General features: G+C 38.6%; 1 protein-coding gene across 1 annotated transcript in view; it reads left to right on the forward strand.

Annotated features, from left to right (window-relative positions):
* The window catches only part of LOC132399202 (eukaryotic peptide chain release factor GTP-binding subunit ERF3A), a 51,598-nt gene that overhangs the window by 17,747 nt on the left and 9,371 nt on the right, over nt 1-24,480 (forward strand). Inside the window, exons 2-8 of the mRNA XM_059979342.1 lie at nt 15,551-15,595; nt 15,848-16,078; nt 16,957-16,990; nt 18,411-18,488; nt 19,325-19,505; nt 19,981-20,135; nt 22,508-22,648. Of these exons, the coding sequence (XP_059835325.1) occupies nt 15,551-15,595; nt 15,848-16,078; nt 16,957-16,990; nt 18,411-18,488; nt 19,325-19,505; nt 19,981-20,135; nt 22,508-22,648 (865 nt within the window). The remainder of the gene's footprint in view (nt 1-15,550; nt 15,596-15,847; nt 16,079-16,956; nt 16,991-18,410; nt 18,489-19,324; nt 19,506-19,980; nt 20,136-22,507; nt 22,649-24,480) is intronic.

Consider the following 24,480-nt stretch of genomic DNA (forward strand, 5'->3'; position numbering starts at 1 on the left):
CTGGTTATACATGTCTATTTTCCAATGGGGAAAACTGAATAAAGAAAAATGACAGTCAAAGTTAAAATGCCATTTGGAGAAAGTTACAAAGCACATCTTTCCCTCCCCCCGCCACCACACTTTCTGCTTTGTGGAGGGATCACTCTCTACGTGACTCCCTTGTCCATTTCACCCTTGCAAGTGGAACAAGTACTATACCTGCATCTATACCTCCTACTTTATTACTATTCAGGGCCCAAACAGTCCTTCCAGGTGAGGCAACACTTCACCTATGAGTTTGTGGAGTCATCTATTGTATCGAGTGCTCCCAGTGTGGCCTCTTGTATATCGATAAGACCCAATGTAGGTGAGGAGACTGCTTCCCCAAGCACGTGTACTCCACCTGCCAGAAAAAAGGGGATCTCCCAGTGGCCACCCATTTTACTTCCTCTTCCCATTCTGACATGTCCATCCATGGCCTCCTCTATTGTAACAATGAGGCCAGACTTGGGTTGGAGGAACACCACCTTGAATTCCATTTGGGTAGCCTCTAACCTGATGGCATGAATGTTGATTTCTTGAACTTCCAGTATGGACCCACTTTCTTCTTCCCCACACCCACTCTATTCCTCATTCCCCTTCCCTCTCTCACCTACTCTCCATGCCTGCGCATTGCTTCTCTCTGGTGCTGCTTCCTCTTTTTCTTCCATGGCCTTCTGTCCTCTCCTATTAGACTACCTCTTCTCCAGCCCTGTTTCTCTGTCCCCTCCCCCCACCTTTTGACTCCTCATCTCTTTTTTTCCTCCAGCTCTGCTGAGTTTCTCCAGCATTTTGTTGTGTGTTATTTGGATTTCCGGCATCTGCAGATTTACTCTTGTTAGTGAATTTAATATTACTTTCAAGTAAAGACAAAGTAATCTCAAGGAGTTAATGTTTTCTGCCCATGTCAAGCAATAGGTAAGAAGAGTGCAGATGTATTGTTCATAATTTCCCATTGTGTTTCTAATTCAGGAATTGTACTTCTATGGATTAGAAAATGTGAATTATTTCATTAGTTGGAAAGAGTGTTTCCTATGATGAACTATAATAATTGGTTTTCCCTGGAAAATGACATGCTCAATTCCTTCACAAATATTTAACTTGTATAAAGCAATAGCAATAAGTGACTCTGTAATTTTTATGGTCCTTTACGGAACAGCCTTCAAGGGCTTTTTTTCCTGTTCAGTTTGGCTTAAACTTTGACTGTTTATCTCATGTGTTTGGGTTTTCTAGGGAATTTGATTAAGCTAATTAGGGTTTGGGTTGAGCATTTCACAAAATATCTTTCTGTTCTTAAAATCTCCATTTTAGTGTTTAAACACTAAGGTGTTGTATTTCATTCCGGGATGAGACAAGAAAATGCTGGAAATGGCAGATCAGGAGTGTTTTGAGGTAACATTTTAATCCACAGCTTTTCAAGCTCAGGACTTCTGGTCATGAGGTTGAAACATCAGCTGTTTCTCTCGACACAGTTGCTTATCTGAGTATTCCTATATTTTCTATTTTTTTAATTTTCAGCATGCAGGGTATTTGATTTTTATATTTTTAAGGGATCATTTAATGTTCTTGAAGTTATGAGTATATCTTCTCTCAGAAGGTAGTGAGTCTCTGGAATTCTTTGTCCTTGGGGGTGATGGAGGCCAGATCATTAGCTACATTAAACACAAAGTATACTGCAGATACTGTGGTCAAATCAAGACATACAAACAAGCTGGATGAACTCAGCAGGTCAGGCAGCATCCGTTGAAAGGAGCAGTCAACGTTTCGGGTCAAGACCCTTCGTCAAAACTAAGGGGGGGACAGGGGCCCTATAAAGAAGGTGGGGGGAGGGTGGAAAACCAATCAGAGGAAAGGTCAAGGGGTGGGGGAATGGGAAGCAGGGAGGGGATAGGCAGGAGAGGTGAAGAGGGAATCAAAGGGGAAAGCTCTATGGGTAGTAGAAGAAGGCAGAGTCATGAGAGGTCTTAGGCAGCTAGAAGAGGAGACAGAGTAGAGGTGGGATGGGGAAGGGAGAGGAAGGGAATTACTGGAAGTTGGAGAATTCGATGTTCATACCAAGGGGCTGGAGACTACTTAGAATGTATATGAGATGTTGTTCCTCCAACCGAAGTTTGGCCTCCTCATGGCAGTATTGGAGGCCATGTATGGACATATCCAAACATATGGAACATATTAGCTACATTTACCTCAACCTTAAATATTTGAAAGATCGAGGAATTGAGGCATGTGGGGATCTGGCACAGAAGAGAAGTAGAGGCCATTGTAAATTGGCTGCCATACTGAATAGCAGCGTAGAATTGAGGAACCAGTAGTCTATTCCTGCTCCCAAGTTCTTGTGTTCTTGTGCACGTTTGTATGGTGAAACCCGCTCTTATAATCTGTTCTAATGATTATTTGCAAATTATACTTCAAGGGAAATTTAAGCAGCATTGTGATTCAAATAGAAAGTATCTATCCAGGCTAGATCAGCTGACATGTAAGTGAGAGGAATGGATTGGAGGTTGTAATCATTCATCTGAAAGACATTTCTAGAGACCCTTTAGGCTGATTTATACTTGTGTGTCACATCTATGCCTTGGGTATCGCATACCCTACACCATAGGGTGATGTGCACCTCTCCAGAAAGAAAGGTTACTCATGCGTCGCGGCGACACAGACCGCAACAACTGTGATTGGTCTGCTTGGTAGCATCACATTTCCAATTGTTTCTTCTCCGCCATGTCTGTAGGCTGTGCATACACCGATACGAAATAGATTAACCAAATCGTCAAATCTACCTGCTGACATGTTTGAAATGCATTTCCTCGTCCATGTCTCTCACGAAGAAACTCAAGACAGTGGCATAGAAACCCCACTGCCAACTAGTGTTTTGGCGCACACCAGCGCATGCTTGCTATGGCATAGAGTGACGCAGACATGAAAATCAGGGTTACGGTGCAGACTGCAGCTTAGCCTGTATGCACAAGTATAAATCAACCTTAAGGCTTCAAGTCTTTTCCAGCCAATTAGTGCTTTGGAAATCACATTCAGTTAAACTCTGTTGGAACTTTGTCAGGTTGCAGATTTTCTGGACTATTAGATGTCATTCTATTAATACTCCGACACAATCTCGGTTCACTTTTTGTTTAAAGATTTGGAGCGGGATGAATGTTCCAATGTATTTGAAGTGTGCATAGGAAGCAAGAGCCCATGATTTCAGGAAAGCATGGCCAACAGAACCAGTTGCACTCCAAATGAATGCAGGAGTTGTGGCTCGATAAATGGATGGGGAATGAAGGAGCCAAAGCTCCAGGGTGTTGATGGGGAGTTCAGCAAATATTTCCTGTTGAGCTCCTTGACAAGCTACTTGGGATTTTTGAGCAGTCAGATAACATTTCCTTTACTGTATTTATACACGTGCCTATTAAATTAGGATATTAAAATTCTATAATTATATTAAACTTGTCCTTTAATGAAAAGGGGGCAATGTTTTTTGCATTAGTACAGCAAAAATATGATTGAGATAACATCTAAAATAATTGATGTATTTTTGTGCCAGATTGCAGTTAGTTCATCTCAATGGGTTTTTGTTGCACATGGGTCAAGTGAAGAAACTTCACCTGACCAGAAGTGCATGCTTTCTTGGTTTTTGGCTGCAGCCAGAAAAGTATCTGTGCAAAATTACTTCAGTTTGAGGAAATACTTGGAGATTGCTGTCATGTCTGCCAGAGTGAATTTTACTTGCATGCTTTTTCATTGTACATTATTGTCAAGAAAGATTAACTTTGAGGCAGGACTGGATCAGCATCATATTAAACCAAAATATTGAAATATAGCTCGAAACTGTTGCTGCATGGGTTTTCTCTGACATTCCTAAATCTATAGATTAGTAGATTAATTGGTCACATGGGTGTAATTGAGTAGCATGGGCTCATTGGGCTGAAAGGGCATATTGCTGTGCTGTAAGTTTCTAAGATTTAAAGAATCTAACAAGTTGAACAACAGTAGACATGCAGATCAAATGTTTTTGACTGTTGCACAAGCTCTTGTACTGGGCATAATGCAGTTGTGCAGACAGTTAATAATATCAACATCCACCTGTGCTTGTATATAACAATCCATAGGAAATACACGAAGCTGAGACCTTTGGAAGTGTAAATCTCAAATCCATCATTGGTTGCACATCTTGAAATATGCTTTCCCAGTACTCATCTCAGATTCTGTTAACTTTTATGTGGGGGGGGGGGGAACTCAAGCTGCTGACAAGAAATCAAATAAACAATAGTAGAGAGTTCCGTGTGAAATGAAAAAGTGATCACAAATCAAAAGCTCAGAGGTCAGACTTTGTGATCAACTTCTTGTTTGTGAGTGGAAGAGAGTGGAGAGCTAAATATGGGATTTTGAAAGGAAGTACACTTGGTTCGTCATCTGAACAGTTGTCAGATCCACTCTACTGCAGGACTCAATGAACAATCACCTCAAATGATGCAAGTGACTCTGAACTTGAGATTGTTGTTGCTATTTAAAGTTGACTGTTGGTATAAGTTCTAGACTTTCTGTCATGGGGGTTTATAAGAATTTGGAATCAAAGGGAGAAATTAACTTGTCAAAGCAAGGATTTTAACAATTTTCACACAGTCCTTGAATATCAAATTGACATTGATTAAGCTGAGGGGAATTGGCACCAAATAAATTTTAGCAAAGCAAAAGGATCTGCTGCTTTATGCCTTTAAAGTCATGCATGTTGAACAGGCTACATTTGATGTGCTATTCCACTCAAAGTGGACAAATAGCTGTTTCTTATTCATCAGTCAAGTGATAAATCACAATATAGCAACCAGAGGTAGGACTGAAATTACTGAAGGTTATGAAGGATGTCTGAAGCTGATGGCTTCGCAGTACCGATAACAAAACAAATAAGATGAGGGTAAACAATACAGTCAACAAATTTTTGGTCAATTCAGTTTTCTTGTATTGATATTAGGAACCAACATGTGCAGAGTAGACTGTTTAAATTGTCCAAGGATATAAAACGTCAGACATTTTCAAACATATTCTCTGTGACCCAGTACCAAAATTTTTCATTTCTCCTAGGGCTTTGCCGACTTTGAAGGACATGTTTTTGTATGTACAAAGACAGGTGCATTGTACCATGTGACGAACAATATTCTATGCTGCGAGACAGCTGTGGATAATGTGCTATTAAGTGACAAACTTTTCACTGGACTCTTTCTAACTTGTATTTTCAACTGGACAATGTCTTGCTTCTCTACTGGTTAATATTAAAAATAAAATACCCTGATTTTGTTGCTGTATACTCAGCTTCATTTCTGCTATATGGTAGCCAGATATTTGCTCCTGATTTAGTTACTTCAGAAGACTCTTACTTAGTTTGGTTTCATGCTCTCTGAAAGCAGGATCTGTATATTATGTGTTTGGAATATTGAACAACAATTCAGGTCAGATTTGAAAGAATGCTAACAGTGGTTAGGTTAGTTTAGTCAAAGGCCACACAAGAACAGTTTGCTTTGCTGTGTCCCTGTACACCAAATCTTGGTGTCATTTTTCTTATTAACACAAAAATGGACAGAAGGAAGGGAGTGCCCTGATCAGGGTGCTGTGAATCTGCTATAAGGTATAGATTGGGTAAGTGGGCAAAAGACTAACAGATGGCGTTTAATGTAACAAAGTATAATACGAGGTCATCCACTTAAGAAGTATCAAAAAGCAGATTATAATCTAAATGGAGAGAGATCAATTGAGTTCAGGACAGGAGGATCTAGATGCTCTAATGCATGAATCACAAAAAGCTAGCAGGCAGGTTTATCATTCTTGGCCCTTGTTGCAGAGCTTGGGGTTTAAAAATAAGGTGTCAGTAAGGCTTATCCTGAAATGTGTGCAATTTTGTTCCCCTTACAAAAGAAAATTTAGTAATATTAGAAGCGGTTGTAAGAAAATTCACCAGGATAAATTCTTGGATGAGAGGATCCCCAAGAGTTTGGTTTGTATTTCATTAAGTTCAGAAGAAGGATAACCTTATTCAAGCATACAAGATCATTTGACAAGGAAGATGTTGGAAAATTTTCACTAGTGAGACCTAACTATAAATAAGAGGCCAGCTATTTAAAACTGAGGTATATAGAAATTCTTCTCACGGAAAGTGAACCTCTGGAATTTTCTGCCTTGGCTGAAGGTAGGGGATGAATCAATAAAAATATTTAAATAAGACAAATGTTTGATTAGTACTCGGGTATGGAGAAATGTATGAAAGATATGTTGAGCCCACTTTAAATTGTATCATTAAATGCTGGGGCAGGCCTGAGGAGCTTGATAGTCTGCTCTTATTTTCATGTGTTGTTCTTCAGATGGCAGTTTGTAAATAACATGGTGATCTGTATATTGTAAAGAGTTAAATACAGGTGTCTCCCTTCCCTGATATTCCAGTGGGTAAAATGGTGAGCATGAGCTTTAGCATGGCCACAGTTTATCCTTGCAGCCACAAGAGGCTGCAGATGTTGGAGTATGGAGCAACCTACAATCTGTAAAAATAACTTGGTGGGTTGAGCAGCTTCTGTGGGGAAGAGGGAAGGAATTCTAAATATTTGTTGCAGTCCTGCATCAACACTGAGTGGAGAAGTAGATGACCGGTGTCAAGTAGTGATGCGGGGAGTCAGTGGGGGGGGGGGGTGGAAATGGGTTGCTGATGGGAGAATATTGTTAAGGTTGGTCAGCAGGTGATTTTTGGTAGAGTAAGGACAGGGTAAAGATGATAAGTAAGTAGGTGGAGCAAGTAGCAGAGAGGCAGACTGGACTTGGGACACTTCCAAGTTGGGGGAGTATTCCAAGTCTTTCCCCTCATCACATACACCTGCTTGTCATCAGTCACCCTACTGTCTCATCTCATCCTTTCTTTTGTTCTTTTGTTGAACATCTTCCCACTCTGTGCTCACAACTAATGCAGGGTTTCCTTTCACCCCAATAGATGCTGCTCAACCTGTTGAATTGTTACAGCCAGTTTTTTCTATCACTTGTGTTGAATCAGATTGCAGCAGGTCCTGATCTAAAGAAGTCATCATATCATTGTACATCAGTGCATGAACTGCAGCAGATCAGGGAGGCTGATCACCTCTCCTGTGAAGTTAAGGTTGAACAATCAACTTGAATTTTTCTCTTCTCTTCCAATACACTAAATGCTGCATCTGAAGTGACTATTTAAGTAAGTCCCTAAGACTTGAGATTGATTGCTACACTTTCGGGTTTTAAGCCTTTTGTTTTGGAAGATGGGTATGAGGCCCACAAAATTTTATAGATCTGTTGAGCACCTACAGGAGTGAGAGCCAGCCCTTCCTCCAATCTGCAATCAAAAGTGCAAACTCCATTAATATCTTGAACTTTCTGCAAAGGGTAGTACAGCCGAATATTCTTTATCCAATGTATTTGCTATTATGTGGAAAACTGAATATTCACTGTTAACCATCACGATTTATTTGATAAATTAGTGATACTGGCATAGAGCCATGCTCACTCAGCGGACAAGCTGGTAAATTGCATATATAAGTATTATTTGTTTTCCATCTCTCAAGGGCATTACAAAAACCAATCCTGAAAGATTCCTTAGTTTTGATACTAATGTAGCATTCACTCTGCAAAAGTGGAAGGTTAATATAGCTGATGCTTTGTTCTAATCCACAAAATTGGCAGTAAACTCATCAAATGCAAGTAGAAGGTGGAGATGCTCTTGTTGGGACTTCAGCTGGTCCCATCTGTGTTGTGTTTTTACTTGGCATTTGGTAGTAGAAATGCACAAATTCTTTGTATCTCCATGCATGTGATACTGAGCTCTTTTGTCAAAACAATAACAGTCAATATTGCTGCAAAGCAAGCATGACATGGAGCTTCTGTTTGTAAGTAATTTTAATTCTTTGATCTTAGGTCCTTGGACTTCAGTTTCTTGCAGTATAGAGTGGGGCTCAAGATCAGCTTCAATAGTGCCTCACTTTTTTGAGGTACATGGCAGTTTTGCAATCTCAATGTAGTCTAAATTTTCAATTAATTCAGCTTGCTAGACCCAATATTACTTAACCATTTTGCACGATTTCCCAAATGTCACTAGCTCTTTGTACTTCACAATTGGCACTTTCTTTTTGCTCTTTCTACCCTGTTTGCTTCTCTTTCCTCTTACCCCTCACACAACTTCATCACTTCTGCCACTTTGAACTAATTTAAACTAATCCAAACTCAAATTTCTTCAACAGGAAATGTCAGCACTTTCTCCTCTATCACTGTCTACTGAAGCTTTCTAACCCTAAATGCAGTTTCCAATCTTATTGCATCATGGCTGTCAGTCTGAAAATTTGTGTGTGTGTAACCTTGAAGTTTATAAGCAAGCAATATGATGAACAAAGACAAGAACTTAATTGGTCTATTTGCAGATTTTAAAAGATCAGAAATGGTGGGGAGATGTGAAGCATTGTATATGCTACACAATTTAGAGAAATAATTGAACACAACATTAATAAGTTGGATGGGGCAGGGCAGATTGAGAGGTAGAGTCCAAGGTTGTCCAGAACCAGTTGTTGTAGTTGCAACATAAGACATTTAGAACTCAGTGAGGAGAAATTTCTTTATGGAGTAGTGAGCTCGTGGAATTTGGCACAACAGAAGGTGGAAGAGACAAAGTTTAATGTGTTTTAAGAGAGATTTCTAAATGTACCATGAAGGGATACGGGGAGAAAGTGTGAATATGGCATTGCAATAGTGGCTGATATCAAATGGGGGAACAGCCTTGAAGCATGTTTCTTTCAATATTTCTACATGGATTTTAATGTCGAATATCAATAGTTTCACATTGGGAAGTGGTGCATTAAAGCTCATGTTTTAGTACTTTTAATTCTGAAACTGCTGATTTGTGGTAATAAATTAAGCTTCAAATGAAGTAAATTAGGATATTTTTTATTTATAAAACTTAAGAATATATAGTGAATTTCATAATTGTGTTAAGATTCATTGAGGCCTTGAATTTGAGCTACATAAAATCATTGTTACACTATATCTGGTTCTATGTGAGCAGTACTCAGTAAGATTATACAAACTGCCTTTGTATTTCTGAGGTATTACAAGAAAGCCTTGGAATAAAACCCTGAAAGGTCTGAAGGTGGGTAAATCACTGGACCGGATGGAATACACTCCAGGGTTTTGAAGGAGGTAGATGACAAGATCGCAGAGGTATTAGTAATGATTTTTCAAGAATCAATAGATGTGATTACTCCAGTATGGTTCTGGAGGACTGGAAAATTGCAAATGTCTCTCCACTCTTCAAGAAGGGATGGGGGATGAAGGAAGAAGAAAGGAAATTGCAAGCCAGTTAGCCTGACCTCAGTGGTTGGGAAGATGTTGGAGTTGACTATTAAGAACAAGGTTTGGGGGTACTTGGAGGCACATGATAAAATAGGCCACAGCCAGCATAGTTTTCTGAAGGGAAAATCTTGCCTCGCATCTTTTGGAAGTCTTTGAGGAAATAACAAGCATGATAGACAAAGGTAAATGGGTACATGTTGTGTAGTTGGATTTTCAAAAGGCCTTTGAGTTGTGGCACATGAGGCTGCCGAACAAGCTGAGAGCCCATGGTATTACAGGGAAGGTACTAGCATTGATTGGCAGAAAGCAAAGAGTGGGAATAAAGGGGCCCTTTTCTGATTGGCTGCTGGTGACTAGTGTTTTATACAAGTCAGTGTTGGGACCGCTTCTTTTTAATTTTGTCAATGATTTGGAAGATGGAATTGATGGCTTTGTGGCCATGCAGACTGTACAAAAATAGGTTGAGGGGCAGGTGGTGTTGAGGAAGCAAGAAGGATGTAGAATGACTGATATATTAGGAGAATGGGCAAAGAAGTGGTAGATGGGAAAGTGTTGGGAAGTGTATTGTAATGTATTTTGTTAGAAGGAATAAAAGCATAGACTATTTGCTAAACAGGGAGAATCTTCAAAAATCAGATTCCCTCAAGGTTAACTTTCAGATTGAGTCAATAGTGCCGAAATGGCAATCACAATGTTTGCATTTCTTTTTAAAAGGACTAGAATATAAAAACAAGGATGTATTATTATGAGGCATTCGTGAGGCCTCATTTGGAGTATTGTGAGCAGTTTTGGGTCCCTTATCCAAGAAAGGAAATGCCGACATTGGAGAGAGTTTGAAGAAGGTTCAAGAAAATGACTCAGATAATAAAAGGCTTATTATATGAGGAACATTTGATGGCTCTGGGCCTGTACTCACTGGAATTTAGAAGAATGGGGGAGGGTCTCTTTTAAACCTCAAAATATTGAAAGACCTAGATAGAGTGGATGTGGAGAAGATGTTTTCTTTTGTGGGGGAATGTAGAACCAGAGAGAATGACCTCAAAATAGAGATGATGAAAAGAAATTTCTTTAGCCAGAGCTGAATCTATGGAAGTTGTTGCCATAGGTGGCTGTGGAGGCCAGATCATTGGGTGTATTTAAGATGGAGATTGATAGGTTCTTGATTAGTTAGCCCAGGGAGAAGTCAGGAGAATGAGTTTGAGTGGGGAAACAGGTCAGCCATGATCAAGTGGTGGAGTAGACTTGGTGGGCCAAATGGCCTAATTCTGTTCTAATGTCCCATGGTACATTTGGACTGGGGGGGGGGGAGGAGGAGTCTGGGGTGCCTGGATGAAGCACACGCAGTCACAGGGAGAACATAAAAGCTCCATATCGGACTTGAGTCGCTGGTACAGTAAAGTATTATGCTAACCACCATGCTACTGTACCACCCTAAATTATACTATAATTAGATATCTGCAAGTCAAAGGTATTTGAGACTTAAGAAGAAAAGTCTAGGTCAGCAATATCTATTGCTTTCTCACAAATGCAGGCTGCAATATGAGATGGTTCCTTTCCTCAATTGCCAAGTTCATAAGTACAGGGAAGAAGTATTGATCTATTTTGATTAATTTGACAATTGGTAAACTTATTCCTGTTTTTTCCCTCTGAAATATTCAGATTCAGTTTATTGTCATTTAGAAACCACAAATGCAATGCAGTTAAAAAATGAGACAACGTTCCCCCAGAATGATATCACAAAAGCATATGACAAAACAGACTACACCAGAAAATCCACGTAACATTTAGCAATCCCCAGTCCAGAGTCCGGAGAGGCTGCTGCGTATTAATATCGTGCTACCGTCTAGCGTGTTCCCCAGAAAGGAGCTCCAAATCAACCAGACAAAAACAAGACCAAAAACTAGAGCTAAAAGACCTGCACAAAACCACATAATTACAACAGTGCAAACAATAGCATAATTGATATATAAAAAAAACAACAGACTATGGGCACAGTAAAAATAGTCCAAGATGTTAAAGGACTGTAAAAAAGAAATCACCACAAATATTTAACTTTTCAAAGAATATTATTTTGCTAAGAGTTCAAAATATTAAGTAGAATCTGCAGCTTAACCACCTGCTTTAAAATCACCGGGATATCAGATTGTGCCAGGTATATATTGAAATATGACCCGAGATGTGATTATTCCATTTGTAAATGCTGATCAGCAAGATGAGTTGCCCCCTGGACAAGATGTGAAGAGTGGCAAAGTAATCTGACAGTGTGTAAATCTGTCACTAAGTCTGGAATTCAAATGTTAGACTGATTTGGATTAACTTCTTCCCTGCAGATTTGTCAGCAAAGCCAGTAGAGCAGCTGCTTTACAGTTCCAGTAAACTGGGATTAGTCCCAGTTTTCAGTGTTACATGTATGGAGATTTCACATCTTCCTTGTCTCTATGCGTGCTCTGTTTTCTTCCACTTCCCAAAGGTGTGGGATGGTAGATTATTTGAAGAAGACTTTCAATCTGGGGAATTTTTATATTTATGTCAGAAACATATAATGAGATTAATCTATGATTCATGCAAATAGGTATTTGACAGCCAATAAATATCTTGATGGATTGAAGAGTCCCTTTTCCATTTTATATATAACACTGACTATCTATGTCTTGAAATGGACTGTTTACTGTGATCCAAGTATAAAAAAGCTTCAGAAATGTGTGACTAATGCTTTATCAGATTTTGAGAATGTAACTTTAAATTATTGAGATTTTGAAGCAGATACAGATCAGCAAACATCCCTCTTCAAGTTGAGTTTTTCTGTTGGATTTTGATATTCATTTATGGGTCTGGTAAAACTCCCCAAGGTGCCATTGTGCACCAAGAACTGTTGATTTCTAACAATTGTTTTTTTTAACCCTTTCTGAGCTATATGTGCACAGTTAAAGAGCACAAGTAGCCACCTTAGCAAACGTTAAATAGTTCACTTTGGATTAAATTTAGCTTGAAGGCTTAACTGTCTAGTGTCATTCATTTTATTACACTGACTGACTTCTAATTTTTAAAAGAAATTTACTTGTACCTTGTTTGAGATAATGCATTTCTCCTGCTCTTTCGCCAACTTCACAACAATGAATTCTCCTGTGGACAGAATATTGTTTCATGATCTCCAATTTTCCATTTGTTAATGTCACAGATACTGTGGCACGGTAAACAATTGGGTTATGTTTATTTTTTCCTTTTACTGTAATATTAAATTGGTGCATTAACTTGCTGAAAATTTGAGACCATTACTTCACTGTCATTTGAGTATTTTGTTAGTACTTCAGTGGTAATGAAAGTAGGATGTGCAAAATTCCAGATTTTCCATTAATATTCAACTCATTATTTTGATGTACATTGTATAAGAATTTCAGTAGATCAATGGTTTAGTTTACAGTACAAGGATTACTTCACTCATGGAATCTGTGCTGGCTGTTTCAATGTATGTATTTTTAAATCTAACTAAAGCAGGCTGCTTCACGTTGTCTTATCCACACCCTTTAAAAGATTAATTAATTCAGCCTCAACCAGATAACATCTTGCAGAGAAACTCAATATAATTTATCTAAATGCTTTTAAATCTTTCTCCAAATACTCTTACATTTCCCTATCATTCTTTAACAATCCATTTTGAACTTGTACCTTGTTAGAATGACATCTGGAGATATTATCCTTATTATCTTAACCATAGAATTAATATAGCATGGAAATAGGCCCATTGTGCCCATGCTGACCATCAGGCACCCTGTATTCCCTTAAAGTCTTATCGGGCACCAATCTGAAGGATAGCTTCTATCCCATGGTTACAAGACTATTGAACAATTCTTAGTACACTAACAGTGGATTCCTGTCCTCGCAATCTACCTTGTCATGGTTTTAATTTTATTGTTTTCCCTATACTATCTCAATGCATGGCATCCGTATGTATTTTCATTGTAGCTCTGTACCTGTGACAAATATAACCCAGTAACACATACATACATCCCATCCCGCTGGTCTTGAGGGTGTGGGTGGAAATGGGAGTGCCTAGAGCAGGGGTCAGCAACCTTTACCACTGAAAGAGCCACTTGGACCCGTTTCCCACAGAAAAGAAAACACTGGGAGCCGCAAAACCCGTTTGACATTTAAAATGAAATAACACTGCATACAACGTTTTGTTTTGCCTTTATGCTATGTATAAACAAACTATAATGTGTTGCATTTATGAAATTGATGAACTCCTGCAGAGAAAACGAAATTACATTTCTGCATGCAACAAAAACATTTTGACCTCCGAAAAAAAAGACGTTGGGTTGAAGGTTACTTTTAAGTAAAATACTCAACGTCTATTTGAGTCCTTCTTGTATTTATGAAAAACACCAAACTTAAATTTGCCGCCAGCAGCAAACCAAAAATAACGTCAGCCAGCTGTCAACCTGAAAAATAAAAGGACTATTTCACTGAACAATGAAAACATATGAATATACGTAAAATAATAGGCAATTAAAATATTTATCATACTTGGTCAGGTTGACTCACACCTGACAATGCAGTCGTATTCAGTAGGGATGGATCGATGCTTAGGGGAGTGACGGGGAAGGATAATGTGTTTTTTTTCCTCTCTGAACTCGCAGAAGCGTTTCCCAAACGATGTTTGCATTGCGATGATTGCAGAATGTAAATACTCCGAATTTATCATGTCGTGACCTTTTTTGAACTCTCTCAAATTGGGGAAGTGAGACAATGTGCCTTTCTGTAAATCTCTGGCAAGCACTGTCAACTTGCGCTTGAATGCCAAAACATCCTCCAACATGTGCAGGGCTGTACGTCCTTACCCCTGAAGAGCTGTGTTCAGCGTGTTCAGGTGCGCTGTCATGTCTACCATGAAGTGTAGCTTTTCCAGCCACTCTGGCTGTTCCAGCTCAGGAAAGGTGAGCCCTTTGCTGCCCAGGAAAGTTTTCACTTCTTCCAGACACGCGACAAAGCGTTTCAGCACCTCCCCTCTGGACAGCCAGCGATAAAAACACGTTGTAGCGGTGTGCTACACGCAGTCAGTAAACTGCAGTCAAAGATAGCTTTATTTGAACTAAACAGCCTTGCTTTTAAGCCTCCCTCAACCCGCCCCCCATGGGCGCGGATGCTGCAAAAGACACGTACTCACAAACCCCCGTAGGCTATCTCCCTTAGCCTGAACGCTGGCTAATTGTGAGCCGGTTCGGATGTGTCAGGAAATGGGTCGCCACAAAGTCTTATTTAGATTGTACAAGATCACCATAATCTTCAAATTTAGATTTACATTTCAAAAACTAACAAACTAACATAAAATACATTTTAATTAAATACTGACCATGTAGCGGTGTGCTACACGCAGCGCTAAAATTACGACACGGAGTCGGTAACTGCAGTCGAAGGAAAAAACTTTATTCGAAATCTTCAGCCTCACTTTTAAGCCTCCCTCAACCTGCCCCCCCCCCCCCCCCCCATGGCGCAGAGGCTCCAAAGCTCTGTGCTCGCAAACCCCCGTAGGCTATCTAATTGTGAGTCGGTTCGGATGTGCCAGGAAAAGGGTCGCCACAACCAATTATTTCCCAAAGCAACAGGGAGCCGCAGCACAGACGTAAAAGAGCCACATGCGGCTCCGGAGCCGCGGGTTGCCGACCCCCGGCCTAGAGGAATCTGGGAGAATGTGTGAATTCCACACTTGACATTGTTGGAACTGAGGCAGAAGCCTTTCTGCCTCTGCTAGTCAGCTACCTGCAGGTCTGTTTGGTCAACTGTCAACCTTAACGTGAATATTCAGCCTCAAGTTCTTGGGTCTATTTTGATGTTTTTTATTTTGTTTAAACAGCTGAGTTTCATGATTTTTAAAAAATATTTGTCTCCTAAAATTTCTTCAGAACTGCAAATGGTCCTCCAAATGCAAGCCCAAGGTTTTGCAAGACTTCAGTGTATCAGGACCTCTTCAGTATTCTGCATTTGGGCTCATATTTACCTTTAATGGTTTTAGATGCATGTCTGGCCTTCTAATGTATGGTGTAGTTACAGTGCTTCTCCTCAACAGTATGTCATAAATGTTATCAGTAAGATTAATTTCTTTTCCAGTGTAACCTTCCAACAGTTGTATTGTCTGTATTCCAAGGCAATTAACTAACTTTAGTTGCTATTTCAACCAAATAATTCTTTTGTCTTGCAGGGCCTGATGCTATTGATCCCAGCATGGAAGTTTCAGAACCTGCTGGTAAGAAATGTTTGGCTGGATTTTAGCCTTAAAAATGTTATGATTTGGCATAGTTAACCAGGACTTAAATGGCAAATGTATCCTTATAATTTTTATCTATTGTATATTTCAAAAATTGAGCTTTCTCCATTTTCATTTCTGTTCTTGATTTGGATAAATATTATAATGACCATAAATGCTAACTCAAGTAACAGAATTTTAGTATTTCTAAGTTGAATGACTGCCATGACCTGACCATTTTGAATTTTGCAGCATTATTAGAAAATGGAGATACAGAGGCAGGACCTGAAGAATCATGGGAACAGAAAGCAGAACCAAGTGAAGCAGAACCAGGAGGTGGTCCTGCTGGTGACGGAGGTCCACCTTTGGCTACTTCAGTGGAAATGGAAGAGGAGGAGGAGGTACCTTCACCAAAGGTTGCAGTGGTAGAGCCAGGTGCTCCAAGGAAGGAGCATGTGAATGTTGTATTTATAGGTCATGTAGGTAAGTTCATAAATAAAATACTATGATCTTATACCTAATTTAAAAATTGATTTGGTAAACTAGTCTTCTCATATAAAATGGTTGTTAAGGCAAATCGTATGTTAGCTTTCATTAATTGGGCGTCTGAGTTCAAGAGGTGTGAGGTATTATTGCAACTCTATAAAACCCTGGTAAGACCAAACTTGAAATACTGTGAGTGTTCTGCTTGCATCATTATAGAAAGGTTGTTGAAGCTTTGGAGAGGGTGCAGGGGAGATTTATCCAGGATGCTGCCTGGGCTAGAGAGCATGTCTATGAGGATAGGTTAAGCGAGCTAGGGCTTTTCCTCTTGGAATGAAGGGGGGTGAGACATGTACAAAATGATTAGAGGCATAGATGGAGTGGATAGCCATAGAATTTTTTTTTCCCAGGATGGAAGTGGGTAACTGAGGGGTATAATTTTAAGGTGATTGGAAGAAAGTAGAGGAATAATGTCAGAGAATTTTTTTTTTTTTTTATTTACACACACAGGGTGCCCAGACCAGGGAACACCCTGCTAGAGGTGATGGTAGAGGCAGACAGTTAGGGACATTTTAAGAAACTCTTAGATCGGCATATGGATGATAGAAAAATAGAGGGCTATATAGGAGGAAAGGGTCAGATAGATCTGAGAGTGGGTTTTATAAAGTTAGCACATGGGCTGGAAGGCCTGTACTATGCTGTACTGTTCTGTGCTCTATGTAAAATGCTGTATTGACATTCAGTCATTGTTGCAGCCAGAAATTCATTGTTTATATATCAACAGATCCTTTGTTACTGGAAAATTCTACTCTTGCCAATACATACAATATGAAATTTGTTCAGCCTTTTCTGCAATAACTGTTTTTATTTTTCCACAGATGCTGGAAAATCCACTATTGGTGGACAAATAATGTAAGTTACTGTTTGTGTTCTGGAAAGTATAGACGAGGAGTAAGAAAACCTCTAATTGAACTTCTCCATTGATTGTCTTGTTACCAAATAGAATACAATATTAGGCTGTTATTTCTTGTAACTTCTCTATGAAAGGGACACTTTCACTCTGGCAATGCCCATTTTTCTTCAGTGGAATTTAGACTTGTACATTAGTATTGAAAACTTTAGCTTTAACTGTAGTTTGTAAAATGCAAAATTTTCTACTTGCTAAAGACGATTAGAGAGAGCCATCAAATTCTCGTGTCCTCTGGAGAATTCTACTATCAACTGGCACTTCTTGAGGGCAAAAAATCAGCTGATTACTTATCCCATAGGACATTGCTGTTTTTATGATTCTGTAAGAATTGTTATTTTGCATTGAGAGGTTATCTTGATGTAAATAACATAGCTTAAAATCTTGAAGCTTCGTATTTCTTACAGTCCATTCTATCATGGATACTAAGAAATTGTAACTAATTTTGAGTCTTATAAAAGTCATTTCAGTCTTGGAATAAAATAACATTTGAATTACACTCAAACCAGATGAAGCTTAAGTCTTTCAACTTTTTAAACTGCTTGAGAGTAGTCCCTTCATCTGAAAGAAAATTGGTGTCTCAGATCAATCAGTTTGTCAGTCTTGTGCAAGTTATGTTGGTGTGAGAGTTTTATATTTAAAGTCCTGTGCAAAAGTCTTGGACACAGCTAGGGTGCCTAAGACTTTTGCACAGTACCATATTTATCAACATGGAGTGGAGAACGAGTTTGTAAATCTGTGGTGTGGGGCAGGTGGTAGAGAAGGAGTACCAGGGTTTGGGGGGGGGGGGGGGGGTGGAGGTTGTGGCAAACACACCCAGCCCTGATACAGCAGACAAGGTAATTTGTTTCCAAACAGTTGAATTATTGATCATTACAGAATGTTTCTCTGGCACTTCCCACTCTCAGTCTGCAATAGAGATGCATATTAGAATCAGGTTTATCATGAATTTTGTGGGGGGTTTTGTGGCAGCAGTACAGTGCATTACGTGTAATTACTACAGTACTATGCAAAAGTCTTAGGCAGCCTAGCTATATATATGTGCCTAAGACTTCTGCATAGTGGTACTGGCAACTTTTCTCTTGGATAAACTTACTCAAATAGAAATGCCATTCGTCATTTTTATAATTGAAAATGTGTTTAGGATGTCACTATTTTCTGGAATATTGGTGTTTACAATGCCTGAATTTATGCAGGAATATGAAAAAGCCAAGCAAAGAATAATTATGCCTATCTTCTATCATTTGACTTTAGCTGCTTTTTATTGTGATTAACAGTATACAAGTTGATGTAGAAAATGAACAAAGTAAAATTGAAAGAGTGAAGTGGTGTTCAGTTTTCATGGGCAGTTTTTTATATATAAAGGTATCTTACTGGTATGGTGGACAAGCGAACACTGGAAAAGTATGAAAGGGAGGCCAAGGAGAAAAATAGAGAAACATGGTAAGATTATTAAGCAGTTTCAACATGTAGGATGATTCCTGAATTGGAGTTTGGTATCCATTCCTATATTTATGTAATTGCTTTGTTTGTTTTAAGTCTGTGTTTGGACACTCCAGTTGTCAACACAATTCATCCATTGAGAATTAAGTAAATAAATAGATCACCGTTCTTTATTATGGTATCCACTTTCTATTTGATGTTACAGTTCATATGGTTGGCTTAAGCATGTCAGGAAAAGCTATATTGGCATTGTCTGCTGAATGATCCTTGTTAGAGAGGTGTACTTATGCAATGCTTTCTTGTTGTCATGGTTTAAGTACTCTTGAAAATTAGTCTGCCTGCTCCAATTAAGTTGCAGATGGCAGCTGGGAACTTGGGATTAGGCCCCCTGCACAATGGCATTGGCGATTTACAACAATATTTTCTGGACAGCTCACAAGCCCATTAGATATACATCTTCTGGGCTGCTATCACTGCAATCTGCATCCCTGTGATTTCAAAGAAGTATACTTTGAACCATTTAAATGCAAGGGGTATTTCCAGAGAATAAAGTGAGGGAATTAAAGTTTCCAATATGCCGCCACATGATTTAATTGCCAAGAACTAAAATCCATAAAAAATACTACAAATCTTCCTAGTTTCTTCCCTTTTCATGTTGCTTGATCACATTGTTACAACTTGGAAATTTATTCATATTGAGAGTACATAACCATTCAGTGTATGTGTTTAATGTTGAATAAAGCCTTTTTGATTATAGTTGTTCTCATCCTATTAGTTATGTGAAGTTATGGGCTTGATTTATCTTTGTACTTTTAATGAAATGTCGTTATACTTAGGTATTTGTCCTGGGCCTTGGACACAAATCAAGAGGAGAGGGACAAGGGGAAAACGGTTGAAGTAGGTCGTGCATATTTTGAGACTGAGAAAAAGCACTTCACCATTTTAGACGCACCAGGACACAAAAGCTTTGTACCAAATATGATTGGTGGAGCATCTCAAGCTGATCTTGCTGTCTTGGTAAGCTATTAAAGTATCCACCTGTTCTTTAGTGATAGATGATGCATTCAGTGATTTGACATAGGAAGAGTTGGAAGGCATTTGTTCCACACAAATTCAATTTTTATAAATAAGTTAGGAACTAGGAAATCAGTGCAAAATTTTAACATGCCAGATTTTTTAAAGAATTAATTAACAAATATTTCTATGAAGTTTGGTAGATCTTAATTGTTGAGAGTTCACAAGAAGGAATAAGTATCTCTTATGTGGTAGAGAAGTTAATTTCAGTACAAGACTCAAGTCTGCATCTCACTCATTCTATAATCCCATTTGGCCATTATCGATAAATTGTGAATTTTCCTGTTTTCTGAGGTGATGCTAGCCAGTTTAGATTTCTTCTGTTCAATTGTACCTGTTGGTAATTGAACAAATACCCATTCTTAAAGAAATTTGTTTTTGTATCTAAAAGCAAATATATCATTGTCTTTTTCTTTAGGTTATCTCAGCCAGGAAAGGTGAATTTGAAACTGGCTTTGAGAAAGGAGGGCAAACGCGAGAACATGCAATGTTAGCAAAGACAGCAGGAGTAAAACATCTGATAGTTCTCATCAATAAAATGGATGACCCAACAGTAAGCTGGAGCCAAGATAGGTATGACTTGTGTATTGTGTGTTCTTTGAGAGGTGTTTATTTTAACGGTGCACAATTAATTATTTGTAATGCTTTGCAGTGTTGTAGATTTTGACACAATGGTTGTATGGCACAGAGGTATGCAATTGCATGCTGAATTGATTGCTTGAAAATTACATTGAGGGGAACATTTTTCCAGGTCTTACTCATTATTCAGTGTCGTTCCTTACATATTGTTACATGAATTCTGTTCTTTACAGTCCATTTATCTAAATTAAATGTTTGGAATTAGGTTGTTCATTTCTTTGGTGCCTCTAAATCTGATTTGCATTTGATTAGTTTTCTACTGTCACTGCTTTTCTGTGGTTTTTGCTATTTGCCACCATGCTTCCAACACTGATGTCCACATGAATAAGGACAGCAGTGCTGATTTTTAGCGCAGGTTCATGGCTCCAGGCTGAAACAAGCTTATTATCAACATTTTTTTTGCTCTAGAACTGGAACGCATTCCTAATTATGTGTACAAAATGGTACTTAATTCTGTGCCTTGAAAAACACAATTCTCACCAATTATCTCTTCCATTTCGTAGGTGTAAATTGCCAGTGAAGTTAACTTGCTTGTACAAAATGCTAAAAGTAATCTTTCCAGTTATGTAGAAGAGTGTGCATTCCTGTCTATTTTTGCGCATTTCTCCATGGCAGAGAAAATTAGCTTGACTTGATCATATCTAATTTTTTCAAAAAGATTGAAGTTCATGCAGTGATAAAGGTTTCTACGGTTTCTTATTAAACTGTAGATAATACCCGTTAAAACAGGGTTCCATTCCTGGGAACCCTCTGTGAATGAACTCTTTCAGTCAGAAATGAATAAAAACTGTATTAAAAACAGGAGACTGAGTACAGAGGGAGTGACCACCAGATGGCCTCGCTGATTCAGCTCAGCTCAACTTGTGGGGAGAGAAGACATGCAAAAATACACTGTTATCACTCGAGGAGATGCCTGTAGCAGCAGGTCAATCCATCCTCTTCCATCCTGCCAGTCCCCAGAAGGTTCATTTGTATGTATGAAGTGTCCATAAGTTGGGCCTTGCTTAACCCAAGCATGACCTGTATTAAATTTATCTGTTGCTCACTTTTTTTTAAACATAGAAAGGTTTGAAACTATCTGGAACAATTTAAATTAGTGTGATTTACATCAGGTTTTAATCAACACAGCTGAATGGAGTAGTTAAGATTTCTTATTGTACTTTAAGCACATTTGTGCAACAAATAGGAATGAGTGGAAGGCTTTCATCAGGGTTATCTAATAGACCACAATTTTTCAACTTTCTCAGAATGCCTTTAATCTTTTAATGTCCAGTGTCCTATCATTCTGTCAATATGCTATACTTTATTCAAGAACATGGAAACTGGACGGTGAACTTGTTGAGGGATTTGATGAGATCAACAATTGATGGGATCCAATACTCATTGGATAACATGGACTGCAAAGGAAGCCCAAATAAATGGAAATGTTTATCTTAATTTTGCTTTTATATTTAAGTGATTGTTGAAGTTCAAACAGAAGATTACAGAAGTTGAATGTAGTACTGATTATATTTAGTTCTAATACATTTCTTGGCTTCAGAGCTACAGTGTGTCTGAATTGGTTAAAAGAGAAACCAAGAAGTGAGCCTGTTGTAATAATGCAGAACACTGTGACGCTGAAATGTGATGTGCTGTAAAACAAAAACACCTAAAGGTGCAGTTTTAATTGCAACTTGGAGAAATTTTAGGTGATTAAATGTTAGAAATGAGCTCCCATTTGATGAATTCTACAGAATCGCCTTTTAATTCATAGTATTAAAAAGGTGATTTTTTTTTTGGTTACTAAACTTAATAGAATTAACAAATCATTAGCCTGACAAAGCACCTTTTCTCAATCAAGTTTTGATCATATTATGGCCTAGACTGCATTTGGGAGCGTTAGAGAAGCTGTTTACTTGTGCACATAACCCCTGCTTGGAGCATAGGCCTCCAGCAGTAGCTTACTGGAGTGTTGTGTCTTAGGTCAGTCTTTCACATCATCTCCAGGTGTAGCCCTTTGCGCATCCTTCCTCTCCCAGGGATGAGGTCTTCGTAGCTTCTGTTGATATTTCTGTAGTATGGGGTTGCTAGCCCTGTGCCCAACCCTCCTCCTCTTACAGCCGGCCTTTGGACTGTTCATGATGAAGTTGAGAAAAGCTTTGCCCAATGGTTATCTTTGCTTTTTGAACCTTGATCTAAAATAAGACATTTTGTCAATTCTAATTATCTTTGTCTTCGTGTAGATCCAATTATACAATTTTCTTTCCTACCATCTCCCCTCTTTCCCCTTCCACCCCACCCCCCACACACATACACACCCCATTCAGATATGAGGAATGCAAAGAAAAACTGGTGCCATTTTTAAAGAAAGTTGGTTTCAATCCGAAGAAGGACATCTATTTTATGCCTTGCTCTGGACTAACTGGTGCAAACCTAAAAGAACGAGCTGAGAACTGCGCTTGGTACACGTAAGTCTTAACTGTCTCTTGCTTTATCTATCACAGGCCAAAGATCAGACCCAGAATAGAATGATGGTTAAAAAAGATGAAGATGGTAAATATTTGTTGGACTTGATATGGAAACGAAAACAAAAACAATTGCAGTGCTACTTGAATTCAGTGTTTTTGAAGGTTTGAGTACAGTTTGATTGGTAAGGATACCAATATTTTAGTTCCAATAATACTTAAACATTGGCCAACCATATGCTGGATGAAACCTCTTGCTAAGCTTCGTTTAGTCATGTCATCTATCAAACTGATCACGATTCTGATCACTGCAAATGTTTCTGAATGCCCTGACAGAATAAAAAAAATTAGATAAACTCTTCACGTAATGCAGTTAACAATTGCAGGATAATAGCACAATCAATTCTAAAAACTATTTTTTAAAACCATGCTGAAAATATGTGTAACTAAATTGCTGGCAGGCAGCATCTATGCAGCCATCTATCAAACATCTATCTCTACAACCTGATGTGGCAGTCATTTCCTGTATCAGTGGAGAGAAAAAAAGTTAATATTGCAATTGGATATAACAGAATTACTGAGTTCACACACAAAGAACGTAAATTCCCTGAAACTGACTTTTTTTTAAAAAAAAGAGTTCCTAGTGGCTGCAACGTACCCCCAGCATGTTCTGTGAGAATTGTGGCTGGTGGAGATGGAAGAGCAAACCAGGGAGCAGGCCCTATTTTTTTTAAGAAAGGCGCATATAAGATGTCAATGGTCATGACCCTCATTGACTTTGATGGAAATTATGAAGACGTCAGCACAGATACTGAGGAGATAAAGCAACTGGGAGAATAAAAGAGTCTCAGGAAAGTCCTTGAGGAAATGAAAAATGGCAACAGAACTAACAAAATCTTTGGATTCTATATGAGTGCAGGAAGCATTTTCCAGTACACTGGGAAATGAATTGAGGGAAGAATTAGCAGAAGCCTATGCACGTTTGGGAGATAGTTGAGGGATGGAAGACCTCCCCAGGATATGAGCTCCATAATGGTCTGGGAGAGAATGGCCTGAAGGTAAGTGGTGGGGTTAAGGTCCAGAGGAGGTCTCTGAGAGTTATGTTTGGCCTCCACAAAAGAGAGGTAAGTTTTGCAACAACACTCTTAATATGCTGGAAATTTTCTACAGCATGACCTGCATTTCACAGCTTTTCAAAATCCCTTTGTTTTCTCTCCTAACGCTAAAAGTATTTGCTGTGGATTTGAGAACAAAATAGTACTATACTATTGCTAAAACTAAGGCTATATCTACTGATCTGTAATAATTCTTACTTTTCTCTTACACAGTTCATCCCTTTTCCCTACCCTGATCAGAGTTCGATGTGGAAAAATGTCACATCCATCTTTCCACGTCCAAGTCTGAAAATGGGAGTCGGGGATGAATAACATGCCATGGCAAAATATGAAGGAGCATAAAATATTAGAATAGGCAGATGTAAAGAATGAATATTTTAGGTTTTGATTATGCATTATGATTCTGTTCATTTGGTCTTTGATATTTTCCTGGTATATTGGATGGGGGAAGTAAGTAAACGATACTTAGTTCTATGGTCAGTGTTTCAATTATGAATTTGCAAATGTATTGTGCATATGATATTGAAGACTTGTTTGATTTAACATCATTGTGCTTTGGAATTTTATTGATTATCATAGACACCAAGCTGGAGTCTTTTTTAATTATCATGAAATGCTTTTTGAAAGTGTAGTTACAAAGATGCCAAAATGCGTATAGTCCTGAACATTGCTAATTAACATGATTGTAAATAGTATTTTTGTGTAAAAAGGCTGACTTTG

Source organism: Hypanus sabinus, chromosome 9 (assembly GCF_030144855.1).
Source record: "Hypanus sabinus isolate sHypSab1 chromosome 9, sHypSab1.hap1, whole genome shotgun sequence".
In the NCBI taxonomy this organism is placed as follows: Eukaryota; Metazoa; Chordata; class Chondrichthyes; order Myliobatiformes; family Dasyatidae; genus Hypanus; species Hypanus sabinus.